Source organism: Vespa mandarinia, chromosome 4 (assembly GCF_050613455.1).
Source record: "Vespa mandarinia isolate Hongniang chromosome 4, ASM5061345v1, whole genome shotgun sequence".
Classification (NCBI taxonomy): Eukaryota; Metazoa; Arthropoda; class Insecta; order Hymenoptera; family Vespidae; genus Vespa; species Vespa mandarinia.
In genome coordinates this window covers 8,321,292-8,342,140 of record NC_140813.1, presented here as the reverse complement: position 1 = coordinate 8,342,140, position 20,849 = coordinate 8,321,292, and the positions used below count along the sequence as shown (strand labels likewise).

General features: G+C 34.2%; 2 protein-coding genes and 1 long non-coding RNA gene across 7 annotated transcripts; 1 reads left to right on the top strand and 2 right to left on the bottom strand.

The window, feature by feature from the left end:
- Positions 1-615: 615 nt before the first annotated feature.
- LOC118443193 (uncharacterized) lies at positions 616-4,941 on the bottom strand. The gene is made up of 2 exons (XR_004838605.2): positions 1,477-4,941; positions 616-1,042 (listed from the first exon to the last, which is right to left on the bottom strand). It is a non-coding gene; the product is annotated as an uncharacterized LOC118443193 (long non-coding RNA).
- A 7,787-nt stretch (positions 4,942-12,728) lies between these two features.
- Positions 12,729-20,732, top strand: Dgkepsilon (diacylglycerol kinase epsilon). 4 transcript variants are annotated; one of them, XM_085656786.1, is made up of 13 exons: positions 12,729-13,720; positions 13,989-14,119; positions 17,193-17,402; positions 17,496-17,667; positions 17,798-17,928; positions 18,007-18,154; positions 18,274-18,491; positions 18,562-18,707; positions 19,041-19,209; positions 19,346-19,526; positions 19,607-19,746; positions 19,872-20,014; positions 20,592-20,616. In XM_085656786.1, exons 3-12 carry the CDS (start codon positions 17,238-17,240, stop codon positions 19,989-19,991), a joined length of 1,590 nt encoding a protein of 529 aa, XP_085512912.1. In that variant the 5' UTR covers positions 12,729-13,720; positions 13,989-14,119; positions 17,193-17,237; the 3' UTR covers positions 19,992-20,014; positions 20,592-20,616. The 4 variants fall into 4 exon arrangements, with proteins under 4 accessions (XP_085512912.1, XP_035725694.1, XP_085512914.1 ...); XM_085656788.1 differs by lacking the exons at positions 12,729-13,720; positions 13,989-14,119 and adding exons at positions 16,499-16,631; positions 16,962-17,088; XM_085656787.1 differs by lacking the exons at positions 12,729-13,720; positions 13,989-14,119 and adding exons at positions 16,869-16,887; positions 16,962-17,088.
- Positions 14,111-16,470, bottom strand: Mul1 (mitochondrial E3 ubiquitin protein ligase 1). Of its 2 annotated transcripts, XM_035869804.2 has the most exons (6): positions 16,328-16,470; positions 15,976-16,178; positions 15,645-15,829; positions 15,341-15,542; positions 14,914-15,254; positions 14,111-14,450 (listed from the first exon to the last, which is right to left on the bottom strand). In XM_035869804.2, the coding sequence occupies exons 1-5, from the start codon at positions 16,430-16,432 to the stop codon at positions 14,927-14,929; spliced, it is 1,023 nt and encodes a 340-aa protein (XP_035725697.1). In that variant the 5' UTR covers positions 16,433-16,470; the 3' UTR covers positions 14,111-14,450; positions 14,914-14,926. The 2 variants fall into 2 exon arrangements, with proteins under 2 accessions (XP_035725697.1, XP_035725696.1); XM_035869803.2 differs by lacking the exon at positions 14,111-14,450 and having other exon boundaries at positions 14,732-15,254.
- Positions 20,733-20,849: the final 117 nt, after the last annotated feature.

Below are 20,849 nucleotides of genomic sequence, written 5' to 3'. Positions count from 1 at the left end.
ACGCATAATGCACTTTTTATCGAATGCATATATATATTATTTAATAAATGTACATACAAATTAATGAATCAAGAGTAATATATATTTGTACGAATTCTCCGAAGCGAACATATATATATATATATATATATATATATATATATATATATATTATAAATAAATATTAAATATTAATTAATAAATACAAAGATCAATAAGTTCGTTTAATCACTACTTCTTTTTTTTCTTTATTTTAAAGTAAGCTACTTCTTTGTTAAACTCTTTTTGACTTAAATGTATTGGACTAGTATATCATTTTCTCAAAGACATTCTGTGTACGGTATAGTTTTAGTCTAACTTAAGTGCCTTTTCAATATTCAGAGTCAATAAAGTAGTATCTTAGAATGTATTACTTTATGCTTTGCCACCTGCGTTCTCTCACTTTGATAGCACGTTCCTTCGATCTTTCCATCTGTTTTTGTATACATGTAGCAAGGTAGACGTTAACTCAAATATTTATTTGTTTCATATTTTATTGTTTCTTAAATTTATTTTTAGGTAAGTGAAAAATGTTTATATTTTTTTTCAAATGAATTTCCATGTAGTGAATAAAAAAAAAACATGGTTATATTGATATTATTCGTATATAATACTGTATTACTTACATAACGCAATCTTTCGCTAATAACATTTTTATTCTACTTAAGTTATCAAAGCTTTTATTAAATGCACGATCTTTAGTTTCGCGTAATTTTACAGTAATGCCAGAATACGACATAGATTAAATAAAATTAGAGAATGGAAAACGTTCTTACTTCGAAACGCCATCTGGTGAGTGCACGATGATAATCCTGATTCACATTTATTTATGATTTTTCTTATCTAAGATATCATAACTATAGGTGTGAAAATCATTTTTGAATTCTTCTATCACCATTTTTTATAACAGTAATTAAAACATATAATTACATGTTTTAGAAATTACCATTTATATCATATTTACGAAGGTATATTTATCTTTTTCTGTTTAACCTCTTCGGTACGATTGTCAACTTTTTTCTATCTATTAAAAATAAATATTTGAAGAGGTTCATTTGGCTAAATTTAATATTAATTAAATTTTATTATATAAATTATTTAATGTATAAAGAGAGGAAAGGGAGAGAAAGAAAGATATCATAAGCTTCAATGATTGAATAGAATCCAATAATACACTCATATCTACATATTTGATTTTATATGGCCAATTTCTCTTCTTAATTAAAGACATGGATTGCATCGATATTTATTTCTCATATATATATATATATATATATCGATACATATATATATATCGATATATATATCGATACATATATATCGATATCTATATCGATATATATATATATATTATGATTTAACGAATAGTCAATATCTACAAATGTTTGTATTTAAAAATAGCTACGTTCTGAAAGACTAATTCCTCGCCAAAAACATATTACTTTTTACTGTTCTTACCAAACATCATATAAAAAAATCGCCATGTAGAATTTCGGCACTAAAAATCGGTGAACGAGAAAGGATGGAGGGAGAGAGGGATATCGACACACGTCTGGTATCGCATTCGATGCGATCAATGCGAAATGAGCCGAGGCTCTTGCGTGGCCTTCTCTTCTCGGTATCGCTACCCAAGAAATTTTTCTCGGACGTGTGTAAGCTTTGATGACATGTATAGTACCGGAAATACGTTTTACGAGACGGTTTGTCTTCCCTCCATCGACTGTTAAACCGTAATAGAGAGACAATTAACGGTAAAGCGAGGAGTTATTCCGATTAATTACTGCGTCGATGATGCCGCGTGGATGAGGCAGTCATTGTCCGATCTCGCCACCTGCACCGTTTCGTCCTCGACGTTGCGCCCACGTTCTGTCTCTTTCTCTCTTTCGCGATCTCCCTACTCGTTGCGGTCGTCGCAAGAGAACGTTATCCCCCCTCACTGAACTTTACGAACTCCCTCCACGTTACGAACAAGTCGAAGGAACGCGGTGGCGCGTTGCTCTTCGGCACCAGGGCGCCTGTATTCCCACTCCACTAGCTTTCCCCACCACCGTCGATCTTATCGGCTTATCGCAAGTCTGATTGGCTGTTCGTGACGGCAACGCGCGCAGCAACGGCGACTTGACCAGAGTCCCCCGGTAGTTTCCACGCAGTTCAGTTCACATCGTTTCTTTTATCCGGTTGGTTGTGTTCGCGCGTGATTTTCATCCGGTCTGCTTTTACATATTACCATGCGACGACTTTTCGCTTATATTACATCGTGTTTTTGCTCCTATTACCGTAGAGATCATTCTTTATTCTTTTTAATTTTACGACCGGCTCTCTTGAAACTTTTCAATAATTTGTCATGTTCTGTTATTTAAGAGAATCCAGTAGACCATCTTCGATATTTTTCCATGACGATCCTTCTTGTCACGTAAGTGCTGTTACATCGAGAGAGAGAGAGAGAGAGAGAGAGAAAGAAAAAAAGAAAGAAAGAAAGAAAGAAAAAGAAAGAAAACCGACCTTCGTACTCGTCCAACTTTTGCCCCGTCCTTCGCCTCTCTCTCTCTCTCTCTCTGTCTCTCTTTCTTTTTATCTCGTTTATACGTATAGGTCTCGCGCGCGTGCGTTCTTTCCCTCCTTTCCCTTCTCTAGCACCTTACCATACGATCACCACCACTACCACTCAGAATTACCATCTTCTGCTTAACTTCTTTACTCTCTCCTTCCTCTTCGTCTTACTTCTCTCTCCCTTCTCTCCCTCCCCCCACCCTTCTCACTAACCCTCTTCCCCTTCTACCTCGTCCTTTTCCTCCTCGATCGTGTCCACGCTTCCGGCTGACAGTGCGGTTTTTGAGTTCGTGCGATTAGGGGTATGTTCCTTCTTTCTCTCTCGTGAGTTTCTCAGTGAACATCGCAAGCATTCATCGAGCATTCCAAATACGGTAGGAAGTCTTGGACGGACGTGTGCGGTCTCTCTACGGAAAAGATTCACCTCTCGTACTTACACGCGTTTATATCCTTTTGAAAGGCTGTCCACGCTAACCGTTCTCGTTGATCTTTTGCTCCGCCATGCTCTTGCCATGCCCTCAATGCTTTCGAAGATCGATCGAGGTTTCACGCGAGTGATATTCATTATACTGGGAAGCCATTCGTAAGTAAGCAAAAAAAAAGAAGAAGAAAAAAAAAAGGAAAAAACAGAAAATAAGCTTATAATATCTATCTTATAATACTTTCATGGTCTTTACCCTCCGCGCGCATCCGCTCAGTATCCGTTCAAACCGGATTCTACCGCCCCCTTCGTCCGGCTGGTGAGTTCGTTCGTTCCTTATTTTTATGAAACGCAAGACATTCGAGATTCCTCGTTCCTGATGATAATGATGATAATAATAATACATCGATGCTTGTATTAAACGTTCGGGACATTATGTAACCCGCGCAATTTGAACATGGATGCCACGTGTCCGCCTTGCTTCTGAGAGCATTGTGCTTCCGATAGTCGCTAAGCGACGAAGAAGTAGGATGAAGAATAAAAAGGAGAGAGAGAGAGAGAGAAAGAGATAGGGAGAAAGAAGGGCAAGATTGATGAAAAAAACGTTCCGGTTTTCTACTCTATCGTATTTCTTTATTTTTTCTTTTTACTTCTCTTTTTTTTATTTTTATTTTTTTTTCTTTTTTTCTTTTTTTCTTTTTTTCTTTTTTTCCCCGATGGCGAGCCGTCGCGGCTGTTCGCGCGGTCTCTTTTTCGTCGTTTTTCCGATACTACCGAACGTAATGGCAGCTATCGGATGGAGTAACGCGAAGGGAACGAACGCGAAACGACACGGTATATGGGCGGGTGTCGTCGCTACGGCGGACACGCCCATTGGTTCGTTTTGTTCGTTGAAACCGGCCATACGTTTCTCCGCGCGCTCGATCAAATTGAATTCCGTCTCTCTCTCTCTCTCTCTCTCTCTCTCTCTCTTGGTTTTTTCCTCTCTCTTTTTCTCTCTCTCGCACTCCTTTGCTTTTTTCCGCTCTCTCTCTCTCTCTCTCTTTTTCTCTCTCTCTTTCTCTCTCTCTCTCTCTCTCTCTCTCTTTCTCTCTCTCTCTCTCTCTCTTTCTCTCTCGTGCACGCACGGTGGTGGTTTTCTGAGGTAGTAGCCTCGCTTTTCTCGTCACGCCATATTTGGCGCTCGCAAACGGTGTTCCGCTCTTATCCCTCTCTTTCTCCTTCGTACTCCGTTTCTCGTTCCATGAGCCATCTCGCTCTCTCGTGATACCTTATTCTCACAAGCGGAACGGGCACGCGCGCGCTCGTTCGCTCGCTCGCTATCCGATGGAGTCGAATCGGTGTAGCTATTATTGGACTCCGTACGCGTCGTCCTCTTCTTTACCGAACCAACGACCACGACGCAACGACGACGACGACGACGACGACGACGATGCGGCGTGGCGCGAAGCATGCTCTTGCGCGTGAAAGTTCGTGTCGATGTGGCTCTGGCGGAGGCGGGAGAAGGAAGGTGGTAGCGAGGAACCGCATTCGAAATTTATCGTGCGCGCTCGGCACGACTCGTCGTCGACTCCCGCATTCTCCCCTTTTTCTATCTCTATCTCTATCTCTCTTCCTCTCACGCTTCAGCGACACCACCCGACGATCGCGAACGATTGACGCTCATTCGTCGTTTCGCAGCGCGCACGGATGCGCACCACGCCGCTGCATGGCGCCGCCGCGTTGCGTCCGCATGCGTGCATGCGAGCCGTGGAAAGCACTGCGCGTAACGAGCTGCGAGGAAGAAAGTCCGAGAAGAAACGTTTAGGTTGGAGTTTGATAAAGAGGTGGGGAAAGGTTGCTCGCGAGTCCAAGAAACTGCATTTTGAAAAGGATCGGGTCCATTTGCATATATATATATATATATATATATATATATATATATATATATATAAATAAAATGAGTGATAAATTAACAAACTCGACATTGGAATGTGCACGAACCAGCTAGCTTTTTCCTCTTTTCGTTTCTATAATCTCTAGATGATCGAAAATGATGAGATAGGTTTATTTTAGCAGCTATTCAATCAGGAGAAAGAATTACGACACGGAACGTTGAAAAGAATCTTGCCTTATCTTCTTCTGCGTTTCAGACATCTTTGGACGCATGGACAAGAAAGCCATCGGAAATAGATGGTAATACACGAACGTGTCTCCTACTCGGCGCATCAGGAAATAACTGGCGGTCAACAGTGGTGGAAGGTTTCGGAGCAGACGCGAGATGGGTTCGCTCGATTTTCTTTTCTTCTTTTACGCGTTGTTATCGACGCGTGTCTCTTCTCTCATGCCTTTGAACTTTGAACGAACGAACAAGAAAGACTTCTTCGTTTTGTTGCATCGCATACGTATATATATGTATATATATGTATCTGTATATATATATATATGTATGTATGTAAGTACATAGTAACGTCTCTGTATCTTCTTTTCTCTCGCACGTTATCTCAATGAACTCTTGGAAAGTTATAGCTTGACAACGAACATATATCTACGATTCGTATTTACGCGTATCCCTTTTTAAAAAGAGTCGCGAAATTTTCCAAAGTAGCGAAGTAAGATATCTCATATTCAATAGGAGGGAGACCCAGCCGCAAGATATTTTTGTCGTATACCAAAAGCTATATACATATACCGGATCGTTCGTTATAATGCGATACGTGCAACTATGAAAGTTCTTTCGTTTTGTTTCACAATCTGCTGGTATTAAGAAGAATATTGTAACATTATTATAATGATACAGATTGATTTTTCTCGTTCCACGTGTTAACTTAATCATAATATTCTAAGCATGGATTTTTCTTATCCTTTGGATGACAAAATTCAGATTTTTATGTTTCGCTTTTGTATTTATGTCTGTTTCATTGCAAACGCCGTTGCGTTTTGTCAAAAGTATTTTTTTCTTTGACAAATGCAAAAAGCACAATCCACGAGGATTCAACAAAAGTACCTCTTTAACTACCAACGAATCCATCTTCTTCTCGAGATTCTCAAGAGAGATAGCATCCATTTAGCGAGAGAGGTATAAAAAGAACGTTCGTCCTTCGGTTCTTTGTTTCTGAAACGATGACTTTGCTTTCTTGGTTGCCTATTTTACTTTTTTTTTGTTGTTTATTTTTTTTATTTTGTTTTTTTTTTATTTTGTTTTTTTTTTCTTTTATTTTTCTTTCAACGACATAGTAACCAAATTGAACATTATATTATTTATATTGTTAATTTTTAATGAACTTTATAAATTTTTTATTCATTTCTAATTTCTTTTTGCTCTGTGCTTTCCAAAATCCGTAAAAAAAAAAAATAATAATAATAATCAAATTTGCAATGTAAAGTCGTTTGTATCGGCAACCTACCTTTTCTCCCATCGTTCTCGATGGAAACCATGGAAGAACGTAATATGTTTCTATTTAGTTTTACTAAGGTCGCGGGAGCGTTTGATCGGACACGTTCGCAAGAACAAATAATTATAAGTACGGGTTTATATCGATAGTATTATTACTTATATACATGCGTGAAAATATCGTCCATCGTACTCCTCATACTCGTGCGTTCGATGACGTCCGTTCTAAAAACGCATTTAAATTCTTCGATCACAGTCATGGGAGAACCGTTAACCCATTAACGAAGAACCTCTTATAAATCAGTATTCGTTCGCAAGAAAGCGAGTTCCACTTCCGTGACGATGTTTCGTTTCGAGAGGAAGAAAAAGAAGAGGGGTAGGAAATTTCGCGGGAATAATTTTGTCCCTTTTGGCGTAACGGCCGTAAGCTCGAAATTAATAGGGCTCGTTTACGAGCGAGTTTTCGGCGATTATTCGTCTCGTCGTCGCCGACTACGAACTTTTTTCTTTCCTTCTCTTTTTCTCTTTTTATCCTTCTTCTTCTACTTCTTCCTTCTCCTTCTTCTTCTCCTTCTTCTCTCCTTCGAGGGAGAAGGAAGAAAAAAGAAGAAGAAGAAGAGAGAGAAAAAGGGAGAGAGGGCAAGACGAACGGGACGAGACGAGATGAGACGAGACGCGACACGGGTGCTAGTCGAGTCTCTTTTCCTGTGAAAGGAGGTCTGAGACGCGGCCATCTTTGGAGAGCAGATTAAGGCTCGTTATGGATATTAGTCTTTGCCGATTTGCATAAAGGCGATGATGTTGATACGTACGAGTCGTGCGATAACGAGCGACGAATGGCACTGCTTCGCGGGAAAAGAAGTTATTTCATTATTTCTTCTCTCTCTCTCTCCCTCCCTCTCTCTCTCTCTCTCCCTCTCCCTCTCTCTCTCTCTATATATATATATGTATATATATCTGTCTCTCTATTTCCCTTTTTATTTTTTTTCCATTTCCTTTTGTAATAACTACTTGTTCAATAAATATAAAAAAAAAAAAAAAATTATGATGTTTTACGTAAAATACAAAAAGATCGAAGAATCCTGATTTTGTTTATCCGATTCACCCGTCGATATTAGTAGTCGTATAAAATGATTTGAACGTCCTCCGCGTCTTCTCCCTCTCCTTTTTCGCTCTATTACGTTTAATAATTCATTTCAGTCTTTTTGCACTTTCAATTCGCACCGCTTCGGCCGATAATTAGGATCTTCTCGTTCAAATTTACGATCTTCGATATCGCCTCCGATATACCATTTTGCTTGGAAATTTCTTCATTTTTTCTTTTCTCTTTTCTTCTTCTTCTTCTTCTTATCTTCTTTCTGCTCCTTCTCTTCTTTTTATTTTTTCCTCATACCATGAGATACGCGTTTCTCCTCGGCCGTCGCTTCTGGAAACATTTTCTCAAACAAATTTCTACCAACACCAGAGAGAACCACAGCAAGCAAGAGTCGCTTCGCAAAACCGGTTACGTGAAACTTACAAGAGAAGAGGACGTGTAAACTCATTTCGAGGACGGTTCGAGCTAAGCGAATGAAAAAGAGGTCGCCTTGCTTCGATTCGATCGAAATTTCAAAAAGTCGTGCTGTTGTTGCAATTCATTTTACAAGGTGAACAAATACGAGCATGAATGAATGAGAACGTTCATCGTTTTCGAACGATCTTCTAAATTCGATCTCGGTCAAAAGGCAGAATGACGATATTACCGAGCTTTAGAAAAAAAGCAGAAAAGAATATCGGTAATGTCGATTCCTAAGATTCTTTTAAATACATTCGATAAAAATAGTCTCGTTTCATTGGCTCAAAAGAATTGCGCTGGGATCCATTCGACAACTTGCTAAAACCAGCGATTAGCTCAATGTTTTTTACATCCCCATCGAAGAAAAATAATAAACAAATGGAAAATAATAATTTGAGATAATTCCGAAATTGAATGGTATATATATACATATATATATATATATATATATATATATATATATATTTGCATTTCTCTCTCTCTCTCTCTCTCTTTCTTTCCTTTTCTTTTGATTTTTTTACCTTTTTTCACTAGACACATTTCTTTTAAAGAAGCTTCGGTATGTGCTTCTCGACAAAACGAATGACTTAATTAAGTGTTCCGGCCATTAAACATTTATAAATAAACATATGAACCGACGATGATGAGGTAACGGCGCATCGTTATCGCCTAATTGCGATGCGTTAGTTCTGCTTTTCACGTTAAGTAAACTCGGCCTTTCCGTGCATTTACGAAGTGAAATTCTTCCTTGATTGAACAAACAATAATAGATAAAAAATTGTAATGATAGTAGTCACGACAGGATAAATAGGATCTCGAAGGAAAAGAAAAAAAAAACGAAAAAAGAAAAAAAAAAGAATACGAGTTTTTGTTTCTCGTTAACGTTAAAATTTCTTGAATGAAATGCAGGAATCGAATCGATGTTTTTTGTGATCCCGAAACATCGCGAAACTCGTTAATCCTATTCACGCGCGTTCTATAATTAGAAGAATTCTCTTTTTTCAACGTGCCCGTTATAGCATTTGCTATTTCACTCTCTTGATACATAGTACTCTGGCTCGTGAGGAATTCGAAGAGAGTCGAACGATCATGAAGTAAGATCCACCTGTTTTATCTTCTATACGTTAGACTTTCGACATCGATATTCGATATCGGTTAGTCCTTAAAAAGAAAAAAAAAGGAGAAGGAAAAAGAATTATACGTTTTAATTATCGAAGAACATAAAAAGAAATAAAATAGAAACCGACGAACGACCTTAGACTTGAAAGTACATTCACTGCTCCTTTCACAGACTCGAAGATATTTTAGGATCTACAGTTTACTGATCTCAGCGTCAATAGCTGCGATAATAACGATGTGTAAACGGAAGCTGCGGAGGAGTATAAGGCGGAGGGATGTCGCTTAGAGAGAGAGAGAGAGAAAGAGAGAGAGAGAGAGGGAGAGAGATTGGTACATTGCGCAGGACAAAACGAAAGCAATAGTTCTCTCTCTTTCTTGCGACACACATATATTTAACTGATACTCTACCACGACTGGTTGGTAAAATCGAGTTTCTCCGAGTTTTTTAATAAACTAACGATCGACCGAAATCGGCTTAGGATTACATAGCTGGTCACACATCATCTCTAACTTCGTCGAATTCTAATGGCAATCGAATTTCACTTGGAAAACGCGAGACGGTAGTCGCATCTAAATTGTCGTTTTAAAAATCAATTCTTGAAAATAAATATTTTTCGAACGTAACACGTTGTTTTTTTGAACGGACTACGTAAGCGAACTTGCTTTCGAATGGAATAATCACCTCAATGACATCTGTAATCTTCTTCCTTCGAGAAATATCATTTTTAACGGAGTTAATAATCGGAGTCGGAAGATCGCGCTTACTCGTTCAACGTGCAAACTTAATGACTAATAATTTTTTATAATAACTACGATCTCGAGGGCAACAGTAATATCATCGTTTCAGAAATATTTTATGGCACGTTACAAGATCTACTACGTTGCGAATAAGTCCATGAGAATGCTATGTTAAATCGCAAAATGCGTGTTCACGTTATGGAAAACGTTTGCACCGTCGCATATCTAATAACGATGAATCGTTAATGTACCTTTATATCGCATACGATGACAATGAGGATTACAAGGTGAAGAAATGCAAGTAGGATTTCATTAAGCAGTCTGTTCGCATTGTATTTGTTTCTTTACCAGTACGAGAACGATTATGAGAGTTCTATCTGTCGATGAATAAACACTATTCAATTTGGCCTTCACTTTTAAGTACGTAAGTAACGATCTTAACACAATGATTCATTGGAAATAATAAATATATCCTTAATAATCATATAATTATACGGTATAGAATCGTCAGGCATGCTAATCAGTCAAGACATACCCACCCCCTTCCCTCTCTACTCTCCAATTTGAAAGTAAAATACATTTTTCCGTTTCACACTTTCATTCTATGTAGATACGTATGTAACGTGCAACGAATAACGGGCGAGTCGGTAACGGGGGAGGGGGAGGCCAACGATAGATCTCACGACATTTGACACGTATAAAATTCGTAATACTTTCCACATGAAAGTAGGATTAGGTTTGAATTAAAGCTCAGACGAACCTTCCAAGCTTCGCGTGCTTTTCGAATCTTCTTATCGTGTTTCTCCTGGATGACAAGGTCCATAGCACGCACGTGTCACTTACATGATGGATATCTCTCGTTATAAAGAACTTACCCGTCGTTCGGCCATATTGAAAAATCATTTAACTTGACTCGACTTAAAAAGGTAAAAAAACTAGTTTATTCCCTTGTGTTTCTCATGCTTTTTGTATATGTGTGTGTGTGTGTTTTTTTTTTCTTTTTACAATATATTCCACTTCTTAGTGAATCGTCGTAAATGACCATAAAAGGCAGTCTGGTGAGATAATTTCTACGGCTTTGTATGTCGTTTCTATGGCATTGATCGGTCAAGTTTTCTAATTATTTTGCTCGTTAAAAGATGTTACAAGATCGGTTGCCCTCTATGGCCCGTTAAAAAGAGATTGCCAATGTTTTTTCACAGAATCTATTTTATTCTTACGCCGTTCTTATCGGCGATTAATACAACGTCGCTGTACTGCGATCTAAAGTGCGAAGTCTTGAAAGTATTAAAAGCATTAGGTTATCGTGCTAGTCATGAACTTTACAGAGAGATATCGGTATCAGGCAAATGGGTATCAACGAGTATAAAAATAATTTGGTAGCATAAGTACATAAAGTACTCCGCCTTTAGCTGATTACGTACAATCGTTGTTAAACTTGTTGTACCTTTGAACCTTAAACATAAGTTTCTTTTTTAGCGAGAAGAAATGCTTTCGTGGAATATTATCATTTGATATCGTTTTTTCTCTAATTTTATGATCTATAATTTTTAATTTGTTAGTTTATAATCTTGAATATTTATTCTATTTTTGCAGAGAAAGCAGAAAAGATATGAGGGGAAAAAAGAATGAAAAGAAATAAATTGCCACGATGTATCATGCGATTCGAAGGAAAAAAAAAAAAAGAAGAAAAATTGAGAACTTAAGGCAAAGAAAGTACAGATGAGTACGCAGGTGAATGAACGAGGACGAGTTGATCGAACGAAATGTAAGGGCGAAGCGACGGCGCAAGCGGGTCCCAGTGAATGTCCTTGGATAAAAGGTGTCATCGTACGGAGTATCTGTTCACATCTTACCGGGCAGCATTGGATTGAAGTTGAACCTTCTAATACTGTCAGGTAAAGATGTCGTCAGGATTCCGAAATCAACATGCCAACATGGCGACAACCTAGACTACGACGACGACGACAAGGATCATAATAAGAATCGACCAAGTAAACGTTCTAAGAGCGTTGCCCATAGCGATTTTATACACACGTTGAGACACACGACGGATAATGTTACGTCTGGCTACACGGGTTCATGCTTCTTAAAACTTCTTAAGTAGCTGAGAATAACTTTCACGTATATACACATATACATAGATAGATAGATAGATTGCACGTATGGTAAATGGTAATACGATAATTATTATCCATACGATACATGTGCATATATAGATATGTATACAACGAAGTTGTATTTCATAGGGTCTTAATGGATGAATTTATTAGTCGCACGAGACGATCGATTTAGGGGTTGTTATTGACAAAAAAAATGGGTCACAACTTTCAACCTTAGAACGGTCTATAACTAAATTATTTTTTGACTCTTGCTTAGTAGCTACACGTGCTGTTTTCTCGTTCTTGTCCCTGATATAAAACATCAAAAATTGAGTTCTATAAACACAATTCGTAAAGTTAAGTGTAGTATTTTAGAATAAAATATCATTGTTCAATATCACAGAAATACTAATCGAAAGTTCGTCAATTATGTTTATTTCTTTTCTTTTTATTTATTCTTTTTGTTCAATAGGATACAATTAATAAATCGTCTAGATAAAAAACTATTTATCCATTATTAAATGCATATAAGTTAGGATTATTATATTTATCAATATGCTTTTTCCGATTGAATTTTATCACCAACGAACGAGACACGACTCGATGGAAAGACTATAGAATAAAAATATAAAAATATAAGACCATAGTGGAGAAAGATGCATTCGTGTAGATTCGAGATTTCCTTTCTTTTTTTCTCCGTTAAGAAGAACCTGTACTAAGCTCTCCGATAAATGCGATCGCATCGCCGTCTTCGAAAACGTCGCGACATCGAAAGGTGCATCGTAATGAGCTCCTCACGCCTGTCGTGTCACTCGTGTTGCGTGTGTTATATATATATTATATTATATATATATATATATATATATATATATATATATATATATATATATATGAATGAATGTATGTACATGTAACATATTTTCTGCTCTCCCGCGACAACATAATCCCCATCTAGAGTCGAACGTGTGTGATGATTCTCTCTTATTCTACTCTTCTCATTCATCATTTGCAGTTTATTTATAAGTAAAATTCTCTCTCTATCTTTCTCTTGCTTCGGGTATAGCATAGTACTGGTTTTCTGTAAATATTTTCACTCTGTTTCTATGCCAGTCTTAAAAAACGATCGAGTCTTTGGAATTTCGTGAACCGACAACAGCGCGATACGTATTTTCGGTTGATCGTGGTGGCTCGCGTGATTCTTGCGGCAGCGGGGTCAAGAGAGAGAGAGAGAGAGAAAGAGAGGGTGGAAGGGAGGGAGGGGGAACATGGAGGGCAAAGCGGGGTCGGGGAGAATCAGCTTCAAGAGAGGAAAAGAACGAGGACGATAAATAAGGTGGTCGCTGTCTGCAGGCGCGCCAAGCGCTGCGTGCGCGCATTCGTACATATGTGTGTGTATGTGTATTCGTGTAGATGTTTGCATACATGTAACATATGTACGCTACTATATGCACACGTATATATGTATGAATGTATTACATATGTAAGATACTAGGTACATACAGCTTGCTCACATGCTGAGGAAAGGAGAAAGAGAGAAAGACACTCTCTCTTGTGCAAGTCGAACGACCGCGCACGCAGAAACGGCAGGAGGGTTCCTACTACGATCCTGTATCGTGTCGGTAGGAGGTAGAAACGCGGCAAAAGCTCTCCACAGTCGTGTAGTCGTATGCTTCGGAGTTGCTCGAAGCGGCGAACGAGTAGGCGCGTCAGGAATGTAACGCCTCAAAAACGATGCCACGATCGTCGTAAAGCATTGCGTGGGTCCGCCTCGCGACGTGGAAATGAATACGCCAGTGTAGAATTAAGAATGATCGAAAAATAGATTCGATGTGAAAGGAATTTCGGTATGTTCGATTCTCTGTAACGTTGACTTTTTGAATTTAATTTTATTTCTTATATTATTTTTTCTGGTTTGTTCGTTTATAAAGAACATCGAATAAGTAATTGGTAGAAAATTGTTAGTTTAATTATTAATAATCGATGCTAATAATCTATGTCTTATCATTTTTTTATTTAATGTCTTCAAAAGAAAAAAATAAACAACGTGCAAAATTATATTTTGTATAATTTTGCAATCCAATCCAGTTTTACCTTGAAACTATTTTTTTGTAGGTTGTACGTAGCAATATGTATTATATATTTATCTACCGGTTTTACAAATAGGGTTATGTTATTAAAACAGCAGAATGATATATACGGTAATTAAGTGATGCTGATATGATAAAAGAGTTATAAAGGTTGGAGTAAGTACGAGATACTTCGAAGTTAATGTTTTTATCAATAGTTACTAGATTGTTATGATCCATTAAAAGCATGATTTTTTACTTTTCAGATATTCAAAACGATTTTTTATGAAGTTCTCACTTATCTAACATGTTTATGCAATATATAATGTTTTCAGGTTTTTGCTGCGATGTCTTTTTGTTACTCTTTCTCAAAGAATAAATATTTTCGTAATAAATATTAATTATTAATCCATAATCACTTGTTATTAATTGTATCACCTTTTACGTAATGACTTTTATCATTTTTCATTTATTATTTGACTATTTTTATTCTCCATGATAAATTATCCTACAAAAAATTTAAAATCAAAGTGAGCTAACTAAATAATTTTTTTTATCAATGAACAGAAAACTATTATATTAATAGAATATTTTGATAATGCTAGTTTGTTGATTAGCAGTCATTCTTTGGAATATTATAATAAAATTTGATTTTTTATTTTGGAAGTTTAATCTTCATGAATATCAAAATTTTGTTGTTAATCATTAACATATATAAATATGGCATTATCTATCAAATATAAATATATATTCTGTAATTACAATTTTTTATTATACAAAAATATGATATTTAATTATATGTTTTTATCGTAGTAATTTTCTATATTTACATCAAAGATAGTAGAACAGGTATATCTCTATGCAAGTTTGTTATTTCAATTTCTTATTCGTTTGTTCATGTTTTAAAGTTTTTCAATGCAAATTAGTTATATCAGTTCGTTATGAATTTTAATTTAATATACTATACTTACATTAGAATTAGAATCAGATTATGTACGCTGCAGCTTTTTGGACAATTTTTTCTCTACATATAGGGCATTGATTAATAATACCGTCCGCACAATCTTCACATAAACATACATGTCCACATGGTAATAAAATAATTTCTCGAGGATTTGTGCGGCAAACTACACACAATTGGTCTTCTCTGAGATCCGAATCTCTTACGAATTGTCGTCTTTGTCTGCGAGACGCTGCAAGATTTTCTCTTAATTGTTCTGCTAATCTTCTTTCCTGTCTAGTTTTCCAAAAACGCCGAGCTACCACTCCACTAATTAATAATATAATTGCACCAAATATAAAGCACAGCCATCTAAAAACGAATATTATTTAATTTGTCATATTCCATGAATTTTGTTCTTTTTTAAAGTAATATAATAAACATAATATTAAACTAACTTATATGTTTTTTTGCGTTCATCTAACTTTTTAATTAAGGAAGTAATAGACATAGTTGTTAAGTAAAATGGAGAACCATCGGCTGGAGGTTGTAGACTTAATAAATTTTGTTTATTTATCGATGAAATTTCTCCGATTCCTGTCATAACAACACCTTCACGGAGCATTTCTTCCGTATTTTGTAAACCACGTTGACGTACTCCTATATGAAAGGTTCATTTATTATAACATTTTTGTAGAACTTTAAATTATATTTGTAAAAATTATAAAAAAAACTCTAGTATAAAAGTTCTAAAAAACTCACCTGTGAAAAAACCCCATAAATGATCAGAGAATGAAGGTACATTAGGTTCAAAATAATCCGCGATAACATCCATGTCTAAAATATCTGCTGATAATGGATCGAGAACTTCTACTTTATATCGGCCATTTTGTAAAACAAATGGTATTGTATTATATATCTTTTGCATTGTGTGTTCTTGGTTTGACCTAACATACAATGGATAATATTATTACTTTCCCTCTTCCTCTCCAAAACAAATATTAAAAAAATATCAAATATTTAGAATATCTTATAAAATGTTATCAATTATTGTCTTATACCACTATTTTTTAATTAAAAAATTATATTATACCAAAAGCCTGCTGTAGTTCTGGCGACCACATGTTCCTTGATACTAAGTTTTTGTAAAACTCCAGTTATCTCTTTTCTGTTAATACTATGTAGTGGTTTGCCTAAAGACTTTACTGTACCCCTGATAGCTACATATTCTATTTTGTTGTTAGAATTACTTACAGCTTCTTCCAAAGATGAACCTATTTCATAGAAATCTGCTTTCTATAAAAAAAATTAAGTGTTTATACAAATTGACAGAAATAGATTTGCAATAAATACTTCGTGACATTGACAAAAATAGTACAAATTAATGTAACGTATTTGTGTATACCAAATATAAAAGAATTTATTGTAATTTAAATGAGAATTACCTTTACAGCAGCAATAGCATCTTTGCAATACAAGTACTGTTTCAGGCAAATACCAAAAATTATACTATCAATACCAAGGGTTATTAGTTCACCCACGTACTCCATGGTTAGGTTATATTTTTAAAACTTAACAGCAAATCTTGATCCATGTTTGCATTCTTTAGATTCTTTGCATATAAACCTGTTTGATGTTATACCATTTTTAACTTGTTTTGTCATTAAACATTAAAGAGAGAATATTACGTTTTTCAAAAATTAAATTAAATTTACACTTGATGCGATCAAACCATAAGCAACCACCACGGTACTATAAAAATGCCCATATATATCATATATACATATAACCTATAAAAGTCGTTCAGTCACACGATTTCTTATTCGATGATGACATTGGATAGCATTTTTGCAGCCAATGGTAAAACAATTTAGTTTTATCATCTAATAGTGGTTAACAGTAACATTTTGAAGATGAGATAATTTTAATTAGTAGTTGAAAATGATTGCAGACAATTTTGTGTATTTTGCAATACCTAATATTCAATAGAAGGAAAACGAAATGTGTACATTTTATAATTTTATTTTATATTTTGAAAATACTAAATTATTGCGGTTGAATGGATTATATTTCTTCTAGTATTGCGTACAATGTAAGACAGAGTGCAAAACATTCAAATTCGGTGGTTATCAATCACGGAGTTTCCGAATACAAATATCTAATTAAATAATTAATGAATGTTGTATAGAGATTTACAACTAAAAATGTATGTTTGTTATTAATTATTTGAACTTCCACTATATTATTTCACAGCAAATATTGATAACAGTAAACTTATTTTTATGCATATATTTTATTCTTTTGTTTCAGATTAATTATAAATTTTAATTTACGTTGTAATCATAAGCACACAAAATGTGGGAGGAAGGATTTAAAACTATTATACTACCTACATTATCTACCATGTTAGTTTTTGTATTAGTTATTAATTTCTTTCGACGTATTACAGAAGAAACATATATTCATATAAGAGATGTTACTCAAGAACATAATTGGAAGCCTATTAGAAAAGTAACTAAGGTAATACGATATAATGTTTGTTATATGTAAAGTTTAAAAAAGTATCAAATAATAATGAAAATGTATAACTATGTCTTTTAATTTTTGTTGTAGTCATATTACTGCAGTATTTGTGAAAGTTTATTACTAAATATCAATGGTTTATTATGTGATTCATGTGGAGTATGTGCTGATCTTGGATGTATCAAAACAGCAAACAAAATACTTCGTTGTAAAGCTATTACTATGGATAGTAATGAGCAATTGCTACATCATTGGATTAAAGGTAAAGTTGTTTCTGCTTATAAACATTAGATATAAATAAGTATTATTTGTATTGCTATTAACAATACTACAAAGTTTTTCTTTATTATAATCATAAATATTTTTAATTTCCAATACCTGATAAATAAAAGGTAATTTACCAGTAGTAGCAATGTGTGATATTTGTAACGAAGAATGTGATACAGAACTTGGGCTTATGGATTGGTGGTGTTGTTGGTGTCAAAGAACCGTTCATGATTCTTGTAAACTTTCTATATCTGAGGTAGTAGAATTTACAAATATTTAATTTCTAATTTTTTGAGAACACATGAATTTGTTATTAAATAGTTTTATATCTTAGGTATGTGACTTTGGTAGATTTAGATTAATGATAATCCCACCTCAAAGCTTAAAGGCTATAAGTAAACGCAGAAGAATGAGACGCAAATTAGAGCTACATTCAGTTATTAAACCTAATTGGCTTGGTTGGAATCCTCTCATTGTTGTTGGTAATTAACTAATGTAGTTATGAAAATTTGTATTCATATATCTTATGTTTTATACTAAAATGTTTTATCTCTAATTTTATTGCATGTAATAAAAAATATATAGTAATATTATTTTCTAGGGAACAGAAAATCTGGTAATAATGATAGTGAAGAAATTTTATCATTATTTAGAGGATTATTAAACCCTGCACAAGTTATGGATTTAGCAGAACAAGATCCAACTGCAATACTTACGTGGTGTCGTCTACTTGGAGATACTCTCTGTACAGTTCTTGTTGCAGGGGGTGATGGTACCATTGCCTGGTTACTTAATATTATTCATAAATTACAATTAAATGTAAATTTGTACTTGATTTATTGCAGATACAATTTATTATTAAAAATTAAAAAAATATTATTTTGTGTAGCCAGTTCCAGCTGTAGCAATACTTCCTTTAGGAACAGGAAATGATTTGTCCAGAGTATTGAAATGGGGTAAAGAGCATGATTCGAATTTAGATCCTAATGACATTTTACAAAAGATAGAACTTGCAGAAAGGGTTAACTTTGATAGGTGATTTAAGTGGCTAAATTTAAATTGTATATTTAACTCTTTGCACTATAATTTATTCTTCTACTTTGTGTTCTTGGTCAACTCTGACCTGATTTTTTCTGTTTTTGATATCTCATGTATACATTTACACACATATACTTTCAAAGCAATTTTTCAATAGCATTGTTTTCTACTGATTTGTTTTATTAACCAAAAAAACTGTTACATCAGAGGTTGACTTAACAGTTTTTGGTAAAAATACTATTGTTTTATCAGTAATGACCACATAGTGCAAAGAGTCTTCTTATGTAAATTTTAATGTTATTTCTATTGTGTATGGTCTATTATGTATAGATGGAGTGTAAAAGTAAAACCACACAATGGATTAGGATCTACAGGATCACAATCAAATCTTTTTATGTATAATTATCTAAGCATAGGAGTGGATGCACAAGTAACATTAGACTTCCACCGCACAAGGCAAAGCCGTTTTTATTTGTTCAGTCATAGAATTTTTAATAAGGTATAATATTAAAAAATTAATAATTAGTTTACTAGTTTATTAATTAATAATTAGTTTAGTAAAATTAAAAATTAATTAACGTTTCAAGAATTATAATTGTATAAATAAAAATTTTATAATAATTTACATTTTACAGTTATTATACATATGCTTTGGTACACAACAAGTCATGGAAAGAGAATGCAAAAATCTTGACAAAAGTTTAGAAGTGTACTTAGATGGCAAAAGAGTAGTTTTACCTTCTATAGAAAGCATAGTTATACTTAACATTCCATCATGGGCTGCTGGTGTTGACCTCTGGAATATAGGATTGGAAGGTTATTCTTATTTAATGTTATTCTTTTTTTTTTGTACGATCTCTTTTTCATTATTTAAAAAAATTTATAAAATTAACTAGAAGGACAAAACGAAGTAGGAGTTCAGAAAATTGATGATCAAAAGCTAGAGGTTTGTGCTCTTTACTCATCTTTTCACATGGCTCAATTACAAGTTGGTTACTCGCAACCACATCGATTGGGACAAGCTAGTGTTATAAAAGTATAGTATAATATATATTCATTATTTTTAATTTTATTTTAAAATTTTGTTTAACTAATTTTATTAAACGTTTAAATTATATAATGATTGAGTTAACAAATCAAAATATTTTGATACATACTTAGGTAAAACTATTGAAATCATGTGCCATACAAATCGATGGTGAACCTTGGTATCAACATCCTTGTGAGCTTAATATTACTTATTGCAATCAAGCATTGATGTTGAAGAATAAAAATTATTAAGCCTACATTTGTAGGCATTATGGGTATAAAAATGCATTTAGTTAAATATATATATATATATATATATATATATATATATATATATATATATATATATATCAATATGTATATCATTATATATATCATTATATATATCAGTATTTATTTAACATTAGAAGTAAATGTTGTAAAATATGTTAAAGAAATCTAGTCAACATTATTTTAAGAAACAGTTTAAAACAAATTGTTAAATATAAATGTTGAGAATAAATTTCTTGAAACAAGTTATAAATGTTGATTAATAGATTATAGGATATTAATAAATGTATATAATGAATAAAAATTTAATAGTAATTAATTATTTATCAAGGAATGAATAGATCCCTAGAGTCATCTTTATAGTTTGTTATCATCTCAAAAAAGTAGTCATTATCATATAGTTATCATCTCAAAGAAAATAGTACGTAAAAATGAAAATGAGATGAACTTTAACTATGAACTAGCCTTTAAAAAGTCTATAACAAGATGGCCTATCGCGCTTGCGCATTTTTTACCATTTATCTCGAAAGTAGAAAAGAAGTTTATAGCGCCACCTTTAACATGATTCATTTGTATGTTTAGTGTTCTGCTGTCATTATACATGGGGTCCCAAAATTATTTTGTAAACACTTGGAGAGTGAACATCGCATTCGTAAATCTTGATATGCATTTTATACGCAATATGCAATGCCTAACAAAGAAGTTCGATGTTTTACATGGTTAATTTCATTGAAAGCTATGTTTAACTTTCAAGGATAACAAGACAGTATTTGGAACGCAACTTTGTAAGTATAATATTGTTTGCTTAAAATAAGTGTAAAGAGTAATAATTAATGATTT

Bases quoted from the DNA above. Each gene is read 5' to 3' on its own strand.
- Mul1 (XM_035869804.2), bottom strand. From the start codon at position 16,432: ATGGAGTACGTGGGTGAACTAATAACCCTTGGTATTGATAGTATAATT. The intron at 15,830-15,975 runs GTATAATATAAT...ATTGTATGTTAG, and splicing joins AGAACTACAGCAGGCTTTTG to GTCAAACCAAGAACACACAA. The intron at 15,543-15,644 runs GTGAGTTTTTTA...CCTTTCATATAG, and splicing joins TTTATGGGGTTTTTTCACAG to GAGTACGTCAACGTGGTTTA.
- Dgkepsilon (XM_085656786.1), top strand. From the start codon at position 17,238: ATGTGGGAGGAAGGATTTAAAACTATTATACTACCTACATTATCTACC. The intron at 18,492-18,561 runs GTAAATTTGTAC...TATTTTGTGTAG, and splicing joins TTCATAAATTACAATTAAAT to CCAGTTCCAGCTGTAGCAAT. The intron at 19,747-19,871 runs GTATAGTATAAT...ATACATACTTAG, and splicing joins GACAAGCTAGTGTTATAAAA to GTAAAACTATTGAAATCATG.